Source organism: Antechinus flavipes, chromosome 5, assembly GCF_016432865.1.
Source record: "Antechinus flavipes isolate AdamAnt ecotype Samford, QLD, Australia chromosome 5, AdamAnt_v2, whole genome shotgun sequence".
Taxonomy (NCBI): domain Eukaryota; kingdom Metazoa; phylum Chordata; class Mammalia; order Dasyuromorphia; family Dasyuridae; genus Antechinus; species Antechinus flavipes.
In genome coordinates this window covers 4,273,074-4,291,182 of record NC_067402.1, presented here as the reverse complement: position 1 = coordinate 4,291,182, position 18,109 = coordinate 4,273,074, and the positions used below count along the sequence as shown (strand labels likewise).

Here is an 18,109-nt window from a genome sequence, read left to right as displayed (position 1 = left end):
TGAGAGCTACAAGGGTTTGGATTCCAGAACGCCAATATCTTAATTACAGATGTCCTGATGTCAGTGATGTTCAAGGATTTAGCCAGATTATTAGTGACTGTGACCCTGAAAAAGTCCAGGCTAAATTTTGGAAACTACTCTTTTGATGATAGGGAACCATTGTGCTGAGAAATGATACGGCATAAATGATGACTTAAAAGATTAACTTGTAGTTTTGCAATATAGATTGGTGAAGCTAGGGTGGAGATTATAGTGAGGCAGACTTCAAGATACTGCTGAAATACATTCTCCCATACTGAGAATTTCTGACCATCCCCAAATGTAAGACCCATATGATTGTTCCTATTTATGTACCCCAAAGATGACACTGCAGAAAGTCTGAGTTCAGATGTGTAATTTTTGCTGTGTTAAGCCTGAATAATTTAAGTACATAGAGTAGTTTATTTGTGATGTGTTACCCCCCCCAAAAAAAAATTTAAAAATGAAAGGAATAGAAGGTATCATGTGTTTGTGTTGTGTCTCAAAGCATTCTTTACTTTAAAGTTGATGATGAATCTTCCTGTTTTTCACTCAATACTGTGTCCTTGGGAGGCTGCTCTGCGGTGCTGTCGGCCATCTGCTATGCTTTTCTGGGACTGTCATCCCAATTTGATGAGATATGATCACAACACCCCAGTCTGTCAGAAATAGATGCCTTGTGCACATCTATTTTCTGAGTTGTTGAGGGTCCTAATGCCTCTCCATGCAAAGCCAACTTTCAGGATGCCTCAAAGCATTTCATCATTTTAAAAAGTCGGAAAGTCTTCTGCTGAAGAAAACAACTTAGCTTATTATTTTGGGGACCAATTTCTCTATATTAAGTAGAGTAAAATTTTCTTAAATGTTTTAGGGAAAATGTCCATAGTAAGTTTTCCTTTATTTGAAAGAATTAAAAAGAAAATAAACAAAGTAGGTAAACTCTCTTTCAGAAGGAAATAGAATGGTTATGTAACGCATGGCAGTGAGCCTCCCTCGGTCTGAACTTATGTGGAAAAGGTCTGATGTTGAGGGCTAAGCTAAGAGGTACTCATCTCTCCTTAGCTAGTTTTGCCATCACTGAGAAATCTCCAAATATAGTTTACATATAGATCATGTGTAGCTTTCCAAAAGCAAAATGTTAGTGTAGATAGGACACTGGGCTTGGAGTCAGTTCTCATTCACTCTAAGGGATCCTGCGGAGTGAGTCTTAGGCACCTTATTTATAAAATGGAAGGATTAGTTCTTTCCAGATCTAAATGATTCTATGAATGTAACCAATAGGGTCTCTAGCTTTCCAATATACACTCAAGCTTTTAAAAAAAAAATGGCATGTCAGGAACAGGACATTCCCAAAAAAGGGTAAAAGGCTTTGCACATGGAGCCTAAAGTCCTCCCAGTGTGGTCCTGCCATACTTGATCTCTTAGGATTCTAAACATGAGTTTTTCAGCAAAACAGCCCCCTCAGGGTCTTGTTATGCCCAGCCCACTCCTACCTCCATTCATGGAGTCCACAGAACTCACCTCTCTTGACTTGCTCAGGAACCTCCCACCTCCTTCTAGGACTTGTGAACTTGAGGTAACTTTCTAGGTAACTCCAAAGCTGATGTTTCCCTCAGGGACATGGGCACAGGCACCTTAGGAGATCAACAGTGCTGCTTCCTGCCCAACCACTGAAGCCAGAAGTCATTTGGAGAAGGGACCCACCTTCCTCATCACCAGCAACAACTTAGTGATGATCACCTGCCACCAAGAGGTGGATAGGTCCAGGAATCCTAGAGGAGGAAACATCCCTCCTTTCCACTGATTCAGCCCTCATCTGCATCATCTGGAGCCGGCCTTCTCATCTCCTATAACCAACTATCCCTTCAGGGCAGAGCAGCCAGTCTAGCTGAAACAGCTGGGCTTCCCGAGGGGCAAACTTTCCTGGCAAACTGTGCCTGGCAAGTCAAACCAGGACCACTGTGAGCCTGCTCTCCTCAGGTCCTGAAGAACTTAGCCTAGAACCCTGAGCCCAAGAACCTCTAGCTCGAGGGTCGTTAGCATCCTCCTGGGAAATTGGCCCATGGACATGCAGCCGGGGAACCAACAGCTCTTGCAGGGGTTGCAGCCACATCTACTGAAGATACAGGAAAAAAAAGTTCTAGCTTCCAAAGTCCTTGGCTCTATCAGATGGTGATATAAAACCTGAAACATATATGAAACATTCCTCAATATGACATTTGTGGGAGAAGCCAAGATGGCAGAAAAAAGCCAGGAACTTGCCTGGCTTCTCCCAAATTCCCTCCAAATAACACTTCAGAAAGAATTCTGCAGTGGCAGAATCCACAAAAGGACAGCGTGAATCAGTTTTCCAGCCCAAAACAACTCAGAAGGGCTGCGAGACAGACTGCTGTACCTCAGCAAACAAGCAGCTGGTTTGGGAGTGGCTGAATCAGTGCTTGCAGTGGCGGCTTCCGGACCTCTCAGCCAGAGGTGGTAAAGGGTTTGGACAAGTGGTCAGGAAAATATAAGGGTCATTTTGCAGGGCTGTTTCATTGCTCAGACACGGATCCAGGTTGCTCTCCCAGATCTTAGTTCCAAGGCAAGAAGGAGCACTAACACACCAGAGCTTGTGACCATTGGGGAGAAGGACCCTGGTCACTATTCAAGGGTGAAAAATAGTTTGTGGTTGCTCAGCACCCAAAGCACAGGCCAAAAGAGGAATAGACACGTCTTCTTATCATACCACCATGGAAGAACTGAAAACTTACTGACCCCTGGAATTATTTCTGAAAACAGCTGCACACACAAAAAACAAAAAAAGCCTGAAGCTTGGGAGAGAGCTCCCTCCACCCTGGAGCAGAGCAAATCTTTAACCTATTAAGTTAAAAGTCAATAAATAGGCTGGAAAATGAGCAGACAACAATAACCATAGAAAAGTTGACCATAGTCAGTTACTATAGAGACAAAAAGGATCAAAAAAATTCAGGAGATGATAAAATCAAAAGAGCTATATCCAAAGCCTCAAAGAAATATGTAAATTAGTCTCATGACATAGAAGAGCTCAAAAAAGATTTGTAAAGTTAAATAAGAGAGGTGGAAGAAAAATTAGGAAAACGAGTGACAAAAAAGTATGAAAAAGAGTCAATAGTTTGGTAAAAGAATCACACACACACACACACACAAAAAGTACTGAAGAAAATAACACCTTAAAAAAATAGAATAGGAGAAATTTAAAAGAGGCGCAAAAACCCACTAAAGAGAACACCTTAAAAAGCATGATTGGACAAATAGGAAAAGATAAACAAAAGTTCACTGAAGAAAATAAAAACTAGAAAAAATTTGAATTGAGCAAGTGGAAGCTAATGATCCCATCAAAAAACAATAAGATATAAAATCAAAAGAATGAAAAGAAAATAGAAGAAAATGTAAACTGTCTCATAGGGGAAAAACAACTCACTTGGAAAATAGATGGAGAGAGAATTTAAGAATTATTAAATTACTTGAAAGCCATGACAGAGAGAGAGAGAGAGAGAGAGAGAAAGAGAGAGAGAGAGAGAGAAGACACTTAAGCATTTTTCTTTTTTAAAATTTATTTTATTTGAAAAAAACAGTAAGAGGGGCAGCTAGGTGGTGTAGTGGTTAGAGCACCATCCCTGAAACCAGGAGGAGCTAAGTTCAAATCTGACCTCAGATACTTAACACTTCCTAGCTGTGTGATCTTGGGCAAGTCACTTAACCCTAATTGCCTCAGCAAAAAAAATAAATAAATAAAAGAAAAGAAAAGAAAAGAAAAAACAGTAAGAAAAAAAGAAAAACAGAAAAGGAATACAAAATAAAATAAGAGAACATTGTCACGTGCCCAGCAGAACACCAGGGAGGATTCAAAATATACAACAGTTATATATTAGTGTATGTGTGTGTTTTAGTAGAAGAAATTGTATTCGAATATTCATTTTTTTCTTTATTTCCTTGTAAATTGTTTTTGGGTTCTCTGTTTCATACCTTATTTACTTTATTCCTCAGCCCTCCTTCATTTCTTCCTACTCCCAAGCAGGCTGCAGTTAAGAAAAGATATATTTATGTGTATATATGTACACACATATATATATATACACACACACACACACACACACACACACACTATCTCACTCACACACTCCACATAACCGTCTTTCCTATCCCCTATATATATATATATATATATATATATATATATATATATACGCACACACACACTATCTCACTCACACACTCCACATAACCGTCTTTCCTATCCTGCTAACCTCTTGCTTTAATTCTGCCCTATAACTTGCCTTGCTATTACTTAACCTCTCCCTACCCATGGATCCCTCCCTTGTCTTCTTGCCTCACCTTTTGCTTCCCTGTCTGCCCATCCTCCCCCTTTATTTCTTTACAGATTTTGGAGGGTGCTATACCCTTCATAGTATATATGTAGTGTTGCCTATTGAATCCATTCCCAATGTGAATAAGTTTTCAGAATTATAAGCCCTCCTTCCCTCTCTAATGCCTCTGTGTCTATTTTTCCTCTGCATCTCATCTGTATAACATGATTACTATTTTTACCTTAATTCCACCCCAGTCTTTCTTTTAAACTATCCTATTGTTGTTGTGAATCTTAAAACATAAAATACACATTTTTTAGACATCATTTTCTTTTTTTTTTAATAACTTTTTATTTATAGAACTCATGCCAGGGTAATTTTTCACAACATTATCCCTTGCATTCACTTCTGTTCCGATTTTTCCCCTCCCTCCCTCCACCCCCTCCCCCAGATGGCAAGCAATCCTTTACATGTTGAATAGGTTACAGTATATCCTGGATACAATATACGTGTGCAGAACCGAACAGTTTTCTTGTTGTACAGGGAGAATTGAATTCAGAAGGTAGAAATAATCCAGGAAGAAAAACAAGAACGCAAACAGTTTATATTCATTTCCCAGTGTTCTTTCTTTGGGTGTAGCTGCTTCTGCCCATCTTTGATCAATTGAAACTGATTTAGCTCTCTTTATCGAAGAGATCCACTTCCATCTGAATACATCCTCAAACAGTATCATTGTTTTTTTTTTTTTTTTTTTTTAATTTTTTATTTAATAATTACATTATATTGACACTCATTTCTGTTCCGATTTTTTTTTCCCCTCCCTCCCTCCACCCCCTCCCCTAGATGGCAAGCAGTCCTTTATATGTTGGATATGTTGCAGTATATCCTAGATACAATATATGTTTGCAGAACCGAACAGTTCTCTTGTTGCGTAGGGAGAATTGGATTCAGAAGGTATAAATAATCCGGGAAGAAAAACAAAAATGCAGATAGTTCACATTCGTTTCCCAGTGTTCTTTCTTTGGGTGTAGCTGCTTTTGTCCGTCATTTATCAATTGAAACTCAGGTCTCTTTGTCAGAGAAATCCACTTCCATCAAAATATGTCCTCATACAATATCGTTGTCGAAGTGTATAATGATCTCCTGGTTCTGCTCATTTCACTTAGCATCAGTTCATGTAGGTCTCTCCAAGCCTCTCTGTATTCATCCTGCTGGTCATTTCTTACAGAACAATAATATTCCATAACATTCATATACCACAATTTACCCAGCCATTCTCCAATTGATGGGCATCCATTCATTTTCCAGTTTCTAGCCACTACAAACAGGGCTGCTACAAACATTTTGGCACATACAGGTCCCTTTCCCTTCTTTAGTATTTCTTTGGGATATAAGCCCAATAGAAACACTGCTGGATCAAAGGATATGCACATTTTGATAATTTTTTGGGCATAATTCCAGATTGCTCTCCAGAATGGTTGGATTCGTTCACAACTCCACCAACAATGCATTAGTGTCCCCGTTTTCCCGCATCCCCTCCAACATTCATCATTATTTTTTCCTGTCATCTTAGCCAATCTGACAGGTGTGTAGTGGTATCTCAGAGTTGTCTTAATTTGCATTTCTCTGATCAATAATGATTTGGAACACTCTTTCATATGAGTGGTAATAGTTTCAATCTCATCCTCTGAAAATTGTCTGTTCATATCCTTTGACCATTTATCAATTGGAGAATGGCTTGATTTCTTATAAATTTGAGTCAGTTCTCTATATATTTTGGAAATGAGGCCTTTATCAGAACCTTTAACTGTGAAAATGTTTTCCCAGTTTGTTGCTTCCCTTCTAATCTTGTTTGCATTAGTTTTATTTGTACATAGGCTTTTTAATTTGATGTAATCGAAATTTTCTATTCTGTGATCAGTAATGGTCTCTAGTTCATCTTTGGTCACAAATTTCTTTCTCCTCCACAAGTCTGAGAGATAAACTATTCTATGTTCCTCTAATTTATTTATAATCTCGTTCTTTATGCCTAGGTCATAGACCCATTTTGATCTTATCTTGGTATATGGTGTTAAGTGTGGGTCCATGCCTAATTTCTGCCATACTAATTTCCAATTATCCCAGCAGTTTTTATCAAATAATGAATTCTTTTCCCAGAAGTTAGGGGCTTTGGGTTTGTCAAACACTAGATTGCTATAATTGACTATTCTGTCTTGTGAGCCTAGCCTTTTCCACTGATCCACTAATCTATTTCTTAGCCAATACCAAATGGTTTTGGTGACTGCTGCTTTATAATATAATTTTAGATCAGGTACAGCTAGGCCACCTTCATTTGATTTTTTTTTCATTAGTTCCCTTGAGATTCTCGACTTTTTATTGTTCCATATGAATTTTGTTGTTATTTTTTCTAGATCAATAAAATATTTTCTTGGAAGTCTGATTGGTATAGCACTAAATAAATAGATTAGTTTAGGGAGTATTGTCATCTTTATTATGTTCGCTCGGCCAATCCAAGAGCACTTAATATTTTTCCAATTATTTAAGTCTGACTTTATTTGTGTGGAGACTTTTTTATAATTTTGCTCATATAATTCCTGACTTTCCTTTGGTAGATAGATTCCCAAATATTTTATGGTATCAACAGTTATTCTGAATGGAATTTCTCTTTGTATCTCTTGCTGTTGGGTTTTGTTGGTGATGTATAAAAATGCTGAGGATTTATGGGGATTTATTTTGTAGCCAGCTACTTTGCTAAAATTATGAATTATTTCCAATAGCTTTTTGGTAGAATCTCTGGGGTTCTCTAGGTATACCATCATATCATCTGCAAAGAGTGATAGTTTGGTTTCCTCATTGCCTACTCTAATTCCTTTTATATCTTTCTCGACTCTTATTGCCGAGGCTAGTGTTTCTAATACGATATTAAATAATAATGGTGATAGTAAACAGTATCATTGTTGAAGTATATAATGATCTCCTGGTTCTCCTCATTTCACTTAGCATCAGTTCATGTAAGTCTCGTCAGTTTAGACATCATTTTCAAGAAATTATCAAGGAAAAGTGCCCTGATATTCCATAAGCAGAGAGTAAAATAGAAATGAACTAATACTTTCTACTAAATGTTTTATGAAAGAGATTCCCAAATGAAAAATTCCTAGGAATAGTGTAGCCAAATTCCAGAACTATTGAATCAAGGAGAAAATATTGCAAGCATCCAGAAAGAAACAATTCAAATATCATGAAGTCACAATCAGGATAATATAAGATTTAGTAACTTCTACATTAAAGGATCATAGGGATTAGAATATGCTATTGCAGAGGGCAAAAAATCTAGAATTACAACCAAAAATCACTTACCGAACAAAGCTGAGTATAACCCTTCAGGGGAAATGGATCTTTTATGAAATAGAGAACTTTCAAGCATCCCTGATGGAAAGACCAGAGCTAAATAAATTTAAAAAACATGCCTCAAATACTGGACTTAAGAAAAACTTAAAAATAAACAGGGAAGAGAAGTCATAAGGGATTCAATAAGGTTAAACTTTATATTCCTATATGGGAAGATGATACTGGTAACAAGAGAATTTTCTCATTATTAAAGTAGTTAAAAGTATACATAGAAGAAGGATAGAGGCATGAGTTGAATATGATGAGATGATATGTAAAATAATAAAATTAAGGGATAAGCGAAAGGAAGAAGGGAAGGGAGATATAGAATATGATAAATTATCTCACATAAAAGAGGAATAAAAGAGCTTATACAGTGGAGGGAGGGAAATGGGGGAAGGAGTAAGTGTTTTAACCTGAGTCATCAAAACTAACTCAAAGAGAAACTACTATACATAACCCAGTTGGGTATAGAAATTTATGTACCCTATAAGAAAGTAGAAGGGAAGGGGAAAAAAGAAAGGAAAGGGGACTGATGGTTGGTGGGATTAAGGGAGATGGTAGAAGCAAAACACTTTTTAAGACAGGGTAAAAGGAGAAGAGAGAATAGGAGAAATGGGGATGTACAGAGAAATGTCCATTTCTCTTAGTAATCAAAACTATAAACAAATGAGTCAAATTTATTTTTTTTAAAAGGGACATTTCTCAATTGGTAGTCAAAGAATGCTAACAGGCAATATTCAGATTAAGTATTCAAACTTATCTATAGTCATATGGAAAACAAGGGTCTAAATCACTGTTGATTAGAAAAATGCAATTTAAAACAACTCTGAGATACCATTTTCTACCTATCAGATTAACTAATATGACAGAAAAGGAAAATGACAAATGTTGAAGGAGACACAGGAAAACTGGGATGCTAAAGCACTATTGGTGGAACTGTGTCTGCTTCAACCATATGAAACCATATTTCCATAGGAAAAGGTATGAGAACGTGGTCAATCTTTGGCAAAAATCTCAGCCAACAAGATCCACAATGTTCCTCAAGTTGGCCAACTTAATAACCTACAAGAAAAAGGGATGAGCATATTCTAGGAGGTGGAGTCTCTATGAGATGGCTTGTCCAGCTCTGGCTCTTCCCTAGACCATCTGTACTGTGACACATTCTAGATTCTTGCCAGGGAAAAAAGTCAACCTTGATGACCTACAATCTGGAACCTCCTTCTCTTCCATATTTTTTTTCAGCTGAAGGAAATGAACAATGAAAAACCATTTAAATGTTTAGTTTATCCTGGGCGTTGGGCTAAGCATTAAATGCAGGCAAACAAGACCATTTTCATTCCAGAAAATGCCAGATAAAGGGATTGGGAAACCAGTGGAGGCAGCTGGGTGAGGGCTGATGGGGTGGAGGACGAGTTCTAGGGAAAACAAAGTGCAGGCTCACCTCTCAGAGCCCAGAGTCCAGGGCAGCAGTCTAGGTTCAGGGGGAGGCAGAGGAAGCTCAATGTTCAGGGTACATACATGGCTGAGGAAATAAGATCATTTACCTTTCTCCATTCTTGTGTAATTAAATGAAGTTTGCCAAATGATTACAATACTGTTAGGACAAACTTTTTTTTATGGATAAAGGGTTGGATTGGAGTTTTTTATATTAAAAATATATATCATTTGTTTTTACCCCCCAAAAAAGGAAATTTTGTTGCCAATTTTTCTACCAGAAAAAAAAATGTAACTAAATATAAAAACATAGTAAAAGATACAAGACACTGTCTTCAATTAGCATTGAGATAAGTGTGTATGGCTCATTTATCAAATTAGTCATCTCTAAGAAAAGTTATTACTTTTCTGTCAAAAGTCAGTAGTCATCCATAATCATGGCGACTCCACAAACATTTCAGTGAGATTCTTTGGGGCTCCTATGACATAAAGGTCTGGTCCTTGGGCTCAGACAGGGCCTGGCAGCAGATAAGGAAATACATTTAACAAAGGAACATGAGGGAACTTCCAAAGGGGGTCAAGCATTAATCCCCACTGGCTGGAGGGAAGGTCGGGCTATTGGTGAACCAAGGATTCCCAGAGATGAAGGAATGGAGGCTTTGCTTTCCAGGAGTGTGAAGCCTTTATACAAAGGTGAGGAGGCTGTACTCGAGGTGGCTTCTGGGTGTGTGTGTTTCCCAAATAAACTCCTTAAAGGCCGGGAAGTCGTTTTTTTTATTTTTCTGTCCCCGTTCCCATGAGATGTTGAGGCAGAGTCCAGACATCCGACTTCAGAGCTTCGAAGGACTCATCCCATCTTAGACACTGCGTGGTAGCTGGAAGACCCTGAGTAAGTCACATGATGGCCACTGAGTGTCCCCAGTAGCTCTAAGGACGGAGGCCGCAGAGGTGGGAGTTTTGTCCTATGAAAGCTCACTTGCCCTGTCCCAAACCATTGCCATCTATGACATGGGGATCTCATCTTTGCCTAGCTCCTTCCCATGGTGATTGTGCCGGAATGTAAGGATGCTTGAGAAGCACCGCGTGGCCCTTTGAGGATGAGGGCTGCCAGCCGGCCTCTGCTGCCACTGTGCAAGGTGGGCACCTTTTCTGGGGCCGGGGAGGGCCGGGCAGTCTGCTAACTGCACACGGTGAAAAGAGCTTCCCCAGCTCCTTATCTCGTGTCCAGGTGAGGAGCGCAGACCAGATCAGGGTGGCTTCAGACCTATGATGCTAGGCAGTTCGGTGGGGTGGTGAATACAAAGTTGGCTCTGCAGTCAGAAGACTTACTCAGATACTAGTTGTATGATCCTAGACAAGTCACTTACCCTCAGCCTCAACATCTTCGTCTGTAAAATGGGTGTGATAGCACCTCCCTCCCAAACCTGTGTGCTGAAAGCACTATAGAAATACTATCGTTTGTAATGTCCTCCGGACAGGCTTTGGGTTCAGCAGGAGAGTCACCCCGAGAATGGACAGGAATAGTGTCTAAAACCTTTATTGTCTCCTTCACAGTCTGACCCAGTCTTGACCTGGTGGAGGAGGCAGGAGGCAGGAGAGCCACCAGGAGGATGTTCAGAGGAGTCTCATTTCCTGTCCTCTCAGCCCTTATATACCTTAGCACAATTACCTCACTACAGCACACTGAGCATGTGCCAACTGCAGAACCATGACATCACCACGCTCAGCACTAAGTAAATCCGGGAACTAGAGAACCGTCAGTCCTCAGTCACTGAGTTAGCGCCTGCTGTAAGGATCTTTGCTTCAAGTATACTCAGGCTCCCCAATTTCTTCCGTCCTCTACTGTCATTATCCTCTGAGGGCGGATGTGCTTATTCAGATAACAGCCAGAGGCTGGGCAGCATGTTTCCTGTAGGGACCTTCCTCCTGGCTCTATATCAGCTGATCCCCCAAGCATCTCTACTCTGTCTGGTTTGGCCGTGGATGCACGGGGGGCGCCCGGCGGGAGCTTGAGGAGGTGGGCGGGGGCCCGGTAGATGGAAGGGATGGATGGATGCCGCGTGGTTGCACGGAGAGGGGAGGCGGGTTGGGGGAGGCAGCCCTGGCTGGGCGGAGGGGAGCTCAGACGGGGAGCACGGTGGTCTGGGGCCACCCCCGGGGACATGAAATAGATGGGATGGACGGCCGGAGGCACGGAGACAGGAAGCGAGTCGGGGGGCTCTACGGCGGCCCTGGAGGAAAGCCGGCCGGGACATGGACACGGGGAGGCCGGGAGGGACTGGGGATAGTTGGGGGCTCGGAGACACTGGAACGAGTTGCACGGAGGGTTCGTTTCCGGCCCGGCCCAGCCGCGCTGAAGCCTGCAGCCAAGCAGGGCCCTCCTGGGGTTGGCCGGGTGGCCTGGACCCCTAGGGAGCAGAGCAGCTGCAGTCCCCAGCTCCCCGGGGGGAAGACCTTGGCCTTAGCCCCTGCCCCTGCGTGCTTCGGGCACGTGCCGCTCTAGCGGCACGCGCTCCGCCTTCAGCCACCCTCGGGCGCATGCGCTCTAGCCGCGCGCTTCCCCCCGCCCCTCTCTGCCCCGGGGTGCCGCTTCGCGCCTGTTTGGGTCTTGTTCTTGCCCCTGAGGCCCCCGAGGAAGGCGGTCGGCCCCGGGGAGCTCAGGGCTTGACACGAGGAGACGAAGGCAGCGGGGTGGGGAAACCGCATCCCGGAGGCGAGGCTCGGCGATCAGGCAGTAGAGAGAGCAGCCCCATTAGAGGTCCTTTACGCCGGGGTCCTTAGCCGAGCGTGCGTGCGTGCGTGCGAACCGCTGTGCCGTCCCGGCTCCTCCTCCTCCCCTCCTCCACTCCTCCTCCTCTGCGGTGACATTGGATTTAGAGCCGCGAACTAAAGAACCCGCGAACGCAGCCTCCGAGTCCCGCAGCCGCCCCATCCCGCCGCCGCCGCCATGCTCCGCATGATCCTCAACCAGGCCAAGAAGCACCCGAGCGTGAGCGGTCCCGTGACCGGGGGGCCGGGAAAGGGAGGGATGGCGCGTGACCTTGGGGCGGCCGCCCCGCCCTTGGCCTCCTTTTCGGGGGGCTTCTCCACCGTAACTTCCGGGACCCCGCGCTCCCCTCCCCGGGCCTCGGCCTGTCTCAGAGCAGTGATGCTCCTTGGTCCCTCAGTGTGGGAGTGGCTCAGTTTCCCCACCCAAGGGTGGAGGGCCAGCTTCCGGCCCACCTTCTGGGTGTCGGGTCGGATGGAGCGGGTGGGGACGGCTCCGCCCTTTGGTGCTCGGCCTCGGGCCGCTTCCCGCACTAGGGAGGGGATTGGGAGTTAGACTGGCTTCCTTCCTGTGGTGGGTGAGGGAGGGCCAGGCTGCTGAGAGCAGGGCCCGCGCCCACTGCCCGGCCCCATCCCCCCCAGTCCTTCCCGAGACCGCTCCGGCCTCCTGGAGGCCCCCCGGCCCTCCTCACCCTCTTCTCTCCTTCTCTTTGGCTGCCCAGTTGATCCCCCTGTTTGTGTTCATCGGAGCCGGGGGCACCGGGGCCACGCTGTACGTGCTGCGCCTGGCGCTCTTCAACCCCGATGTCAGGTAGGGGAGACTGGGGGTGGGAGGAGGGAGGGACGCCCCCTGGGGCGCCCTTGGCGCTCGTTAGAGGGGTTGCCTTAAGCCCGAAGCTTGGACTCAAAGTTTCCGTGGGAAACCTGGGGAGCGAGAGGACCCCCTCCCCCTGAGAGGGCCCCGGAGCTTGGTACTTTATGGGGGGAGGCTGCGCGGAGGACACTGTAGGAGGCCCGAGGGGCAGCGAGGTCACGGCGCTATTTGGGGGCAGCGGCTCCCCCACCCCCCAGTCCACACGCCCGCCCCGGTGGGATTCCAGCTCAGCCAGACCCTTTTCTCTGACTTTTCCTCCCAAAACTTGTCGGGTCTCAGATGCTCACTTTGCAATGAGAATAATATTCAGGCCTCTTTTCCTCATTGGGGGGGGGGGGGTGGTGAGCTTCTGAGTGTGAGCGCACGCGCGCACACACACACACACACACACACACACACACACACACTGCACACCCTTCGATAGAAAGTCTGATGTAAAAAGTGAACCCTTAAGCTTTAGAGTACTCTGTTCTCTTCTGGCCTAATGTGTTTGTGTTTCCATTTCCTTCTGTTCTTAGTTGGGACAGAAAGAATAACCCAGAACCTTGGAACAAAATGAATCCCACTGATCAGTACAAGGTGAGTCCAGGACGTCCTTGATCCATGAGGTGTAATGCATTTTATTCAGTATTAATGCGGTTTCTCCTTCCCTAGGCAGTGGGCAAGGACAGTTGTGTTCTCAGGAATCCCACGGACGGGGAGAGTTTTCCTTGTTCATGCTTCCAGACGTTGAGGATTAGCTCTCGGCTTGGACGGATGGGGAGGTGGTCTGGGAAGCCCCCTCGTCAGAGCAGCTTCTTTTGCTCAGGATACCGGAAAAGGTCCGCAGTGACGGGAGATTTGTCACGAGCACAATTTTATTCCTTTTTGCGCTCTGACAGCCGGAGCTTATTTCTTGTTGGAAATAGCGAGTTAAGGCCCTGCTGGTGGGGCCCTCTCACCCATAGGAGAAGCAGAACGGCTTGGCCAAGCCCCCGATTTCTCAGCCCACAAATTTAGATCCAGACCATAAATATTATGGATAGAAGGTTTGCAAAGCCTTTCACAAATTCAGTTTCTGATTACAATATAAAGAGGAGAAAACAAGATTCCCTTGGGACATTTTCCCATCAGACTTTTAGAAAGGAAGAGCTTGTAGAAGCAAATGAGAAATAGTGATGAGCATCCAATTTGTTCAGAGTTAAAATATTTTTGTCCAGAATTAGGCAAAGTCACATCATCTGGAAACTACATCACTTGATTTCTCCACAGACATTTTCCAGAGGAAATTTACTTTTGCAATAGAGCAAACAGTGATTATTGTTGGCTCAAAAGGGACCAGGATCCCAGAGAACTCTGCAAGGGGTGGGGGTGGGGGGACCATCCCCAGGGATCAGGATCTGAAGATAGCTTGTGACTTGAGCCGGTCCTGCCTTCCTCAGAAGTCATACAGACCTGTGAAGCTGTGACTGCCCAGGATGAGAGTGGGTGTCCAGAAGTGCCGAGGGCCTCTGATCCCCACTCCACTGGGACCTCATTCTTCTATCTGGCCTATTAGTCAAGGAGACCGCCTTGTCATTTGGCTCTGAGGTCATCCAAAAACAAGTCACCATTGTCTCATTTTCAGAATAAAAGCTACAGCAAGCACTGGAGTTATTTTGTTTTTGTTTTCCCCAATGGTAGGTAAGACAGATTCGAAATTCTTTCAAAAATAGAGACTTTTATTTTCTGTTCTTTGCGGGAGTTTTGAAATCAACATTAGCTACCTTTAAAATGAAATTCATGCAGTTCCGCTGAGGTCTTTGCTAAAAGCACATTTAGCTAGAACAGGATAGTTGAATTCATCCCTCGGAGTGCATTTTAGTGATGGCCATCTAATTCCAAACTCCCCAATCATCTTAGTTTCTTAAAATTTCATAAAATTGTACCTAAACCTTGCAATTGATTTCTGTATTTCTGTTTTGTAGCAAGAGGGTAGTTGGTATTCTTAAGTCACTGACGTGACCTAGGAGAGCTCCCCACTAAGTGGAAGGCTAGTTCTGCATGCAGAGCACAGCTGCTCACCTGAGCCAACTGCACCTCCTCAGACCTTGTCACGGGTTCTGGGTGCTGCAGGCACCAGGGTTGTTTGTGTCAAATAGAACCTTTTTAAAAACCACCAAGGTGGCTTTTCCTGCTGGTTTCTGCTCCTCTTACTGAGGATATTTTCAGTTGTATTCTGGAAGGAAAGGAGAATTTTGTGGTGACCTTTTATTGCCAGATTTCAGTAGCTTAGTGGTAGATAATACAACTTGAACCTTGTTTTCTTTTTTTTGAACCTTTTTTTTCGTTTTGTACCAAAGTGGGAAAAAGGGCCTAACATTGTTTTCAAATGATAGTTCCACAGCTTCTGCAGTGTTCCCCAGCAGTAATAAACCCAAGGTTGTCACCTTGTTTGCTCCTGGATGATTCTGTCTCCTGCAGCAAAGACTTCGAGATGGTCCCTAAAACTTCATGGGCTGTGAAAAAGGCAATAAGAAAATGTTCTGAATTATAAATAAAGGGAAAAACAAGACCATTAAATCAGGTAGCAGGTACCTTTTAGAAAGCAATTCAGAATAAAAAGGCATGCCACTTTAGGAAGAGTTCCTTATATAACTTTTAAGGAGCTGGTCAGTGACAGTTGGGTAAAAATGGAGTCTTGGGCTAATAGGCCTCTCCACTAAAAGGAGAGGACTGGACCAGCTCTGCTGGGATGAGGCTTTTAGGCAGCACAGAAGCAAGCTTAGAGAAGACAGACCCTGGGGCCCAGGCCTTCCTGCCAGACCCCAGCACTGCTGCTGGCCCATTCCACAGTCTTTAATTGTAGAGGGCTAAAACTCTGAAAAAGGTGTGCTTGAATCAGAAAACCTAGCTCTTAAGGCTAATTGCCTATTCCACATGAGACAATGACTGTTAGCACATGTTTTGGTTAAATGGCTCTTCTCACTGTTTGTTGATTGCTGAATGTTTGGTGCTTAGATAATCTTAGACAAGGATCTGAGGGCTTGGTGAGAGAGACTTAGCCGCAGGAGGAAGAGGAGAGAAGTGGTGACTTTGGACTCTGAGAATCCAGAATACATCTTTGGGGAGGCTCTTAGCAGTTTGCCTGCTTCTCTCACTTCTCCCCCTAAAGACTAAGGACTTTTACTTCTCCTGACTGGCTGATCCTGAGGCCTCCAGGGAGCTAGATTGGACTTCACCCTTAGTGAAAGTGAGGAGCTTTGGAGGGAGGAATCTATGTCATTCAAGGGCTCTGCCCGAGGGAGAGGGCCGGTACACCAGGTTTTTTAAGAGGAGGCATCCCTGCCTGAGGAAGGAAGAGTATGGATGTGAGGGAGGGTGGGCTTGCGGTGCTCCCTTGCCATTCAGAGCTCTCTCCTCTGAGAGCATGTCACACCTCTGGAGCTGTCACTGAACAGCCTTTACCTGGCCCAAGGAAAAAGACAGTCTTCTGCAGAGTGTTACCCGGTTTGATCGATCAATTACTTGCCACCCCTTTTTGTTTGATCATGTGCAAGTAGTGTACAAAGCCAGAGGGAGGGGGTCCCTCTGTCTCCTGCAACAGTGGTCCAGCTGGGAGGTGTCTGGGCACTCCTTACATGTATCTCCAAGGGTGTCAGACTGAGATTCTGCCCTGGGGCTAATGGCAGTAAGCTCCCAGGCTCAGTGTCCCAGGTTCAGTGGGGGGCTGTGGCTGAGGAAAAGGGGCACAGAGCTGAGGGTATGGGGCAGCCTTGTGGGCTTGGGCTCTGCCCCAGTCACGTTGGCCGTGATTGGGTATCAGAATTACTAATCTCAGTACATTGACGAGGCTCCCAAAGACATGGACCCATAAGTTACTTTGCTATGTTTGTATTTTCTGCAGGTAAAGAAGTGCATTTTATTTCTATCTTTTTTATCTGTACATTAAAATTAAAACACATCTTTAGATTTGGATTGGCCAGTTCAAATTAGTGGGATTTGACACAGATGTGTTTTTAAACATGGAGCCTATTTCAAGTGATAGTAAAAAAGAAAAAAATTTGCTCCTCACTACTGAATTCTTACCCACTTACTATTGATTACATGAGCCCTTTGATTCTCAAAACTTTTTGGTCTCTGCCCCCCTTTACGCTTTTAGCAAGATTTAAGGATCCCTGAAGAGCTTTTGTTTATGGGGTTTGGCTCTGTCAGTAGTTGCCACATGAGAAATGAGAACATTCGATACAATGTTTAAGAAGTCTTGGTCTCATGGACCCCTTAAAAGGGTCTGGGGGCTCCAGCAGTTGTAAGCCCTCACTCCTTTGCACTCTGGTACCTAGAGCATTGGAGTAAATTACAGTTTGTGCCATATTTGGAGAGATTTAAATGGTCTGTAACATGTATTTTTCTTTCTTTTTTCCAAGTTCTATTCAGTCAATGTGGATTATAGCAAACTGAAGAAAGAAGGCCCAGAATTCTAAGTGAAAACGATGCTTTCTTGACTGAGAATGAAGGTCTTCCACAAGCCATCCGCACAATTCTTTACACAACTAGGAAATGTTGATTTTCCCCTTAATGCATGAAATCATGTTGAGTTTAACAGACAAATAAAGATGTGAAACTTGAGCTGTGGTTTCGATACTGATGCAGAATTCGGGCCTAACCCTGTGTGGTCTGGATGATGGTTGGGGGCTGACGCCCGTAGAGCAGGGCTAGCAAACCCATGTGGCAATGGGCTCGTTCCCCTGGGGTACGGGAGAGTCCCCAGGCTGACAAGTGTGATCCTGTCCAGGTTTTATGGTCAGTCATTCCCAGTGATGTCTTTTTCTTGTTCAGAGGCTCTGACACTTCCACCTGCCTGGGAACCTCCCCAAAGACTTGTCTGGAGACTGTCCCCTAGGAGGCTGGGGCCTGAGCCCAGCCCGGGCCCCTGCCCCACCCCCTCCCGTGCTGCCTCTGCCAGAGGTGGCTGTTAGTGTTGTGCTTACCTGGCTGGTTTGAGACTCTGTTCTGCCTGAGCCAATGGCCTTTCTCCTTTGCTCTGAGGGTGATCTGTAGGATTCTGATCAAGGGCCCCCATCTTCATTTGGTTTCTGGTCCCATGAGCCAGGAAGTTGTCCTGCAGGAAATGCCTCTTCCCTGGCACGGCCCCTTCCTGAGAGAGGGGGAGGGAGGGGGGGCTCCCAGCCTGGTGCCTCTGGCAAAGGCTGTCCAGTTTGGGCCTTCACCATTGCCCTACCTTCCTGGGAGTGATTGTAGACCCTGTCCCCGGTTGAGTGGGCCCTTGGCTGACCGGTGAATCTAGCGGACAGACCTGTCATGGAAGGCAGACTGTCAGGCT

General features: G+C 44.6%; 1 protein-coding gene across 1 annotated transcript; it reads left to right on the top strand.

Moving 5' to 3' along the window:
• Nucleotides 1-12,018: 12,018 nt before the first annotated feature.
• NDUFA4 (NDUFA4 mitochondrial complex associated) lies at nucleotides 12,019-17,394 on the top strand. The gene is made up of 4 exons (XM_052000301.1): nucleotides 12,019-12,156; nucleotides 12,656-12,744; nucleotides 13,326-13,386; nucleotides 17,193-17,394. Exons 1-4 carry the CDS (start codon nucleotides 12,115-12,117, stop codon nucleotides 17,247-17,249), a joined length of 249 nt encoding a protein of 82 aa, XP_051856261.1. The 5' UTR covers nucleotides 12,019-12,114; the 3' UTR covers nucleotides 17,250-17,394.
• The last annotated feature ends 715 nt before the right edge of the window (nucleotides 17,395-18,109 follow it).

Bases quoted from the DNA above. Each gene is read 5' to 3' on its own strand.
- NDUFA4 (XM_052000301.1), top strand. From the start codon at position 12,115: ATGCTCCGCATGATCCTCAACCAGGCCAAGAAGCACCCGAGC. The intron at 12,745-13,325 runs GTAGGGGAGACT...TTCTGTTCTTAG, and splicing joins CTCTTCAACCCCGATGTCAG to TTGGGACAGAAAGAATAACC. The intron at 13,387-17,192 runs GTGAGTCCAGGA...CTTTTTTCCAAG, and splicing joins ATCCCACTGATCAGTACAAG to TTCTATTCAGTCAATGTGGA.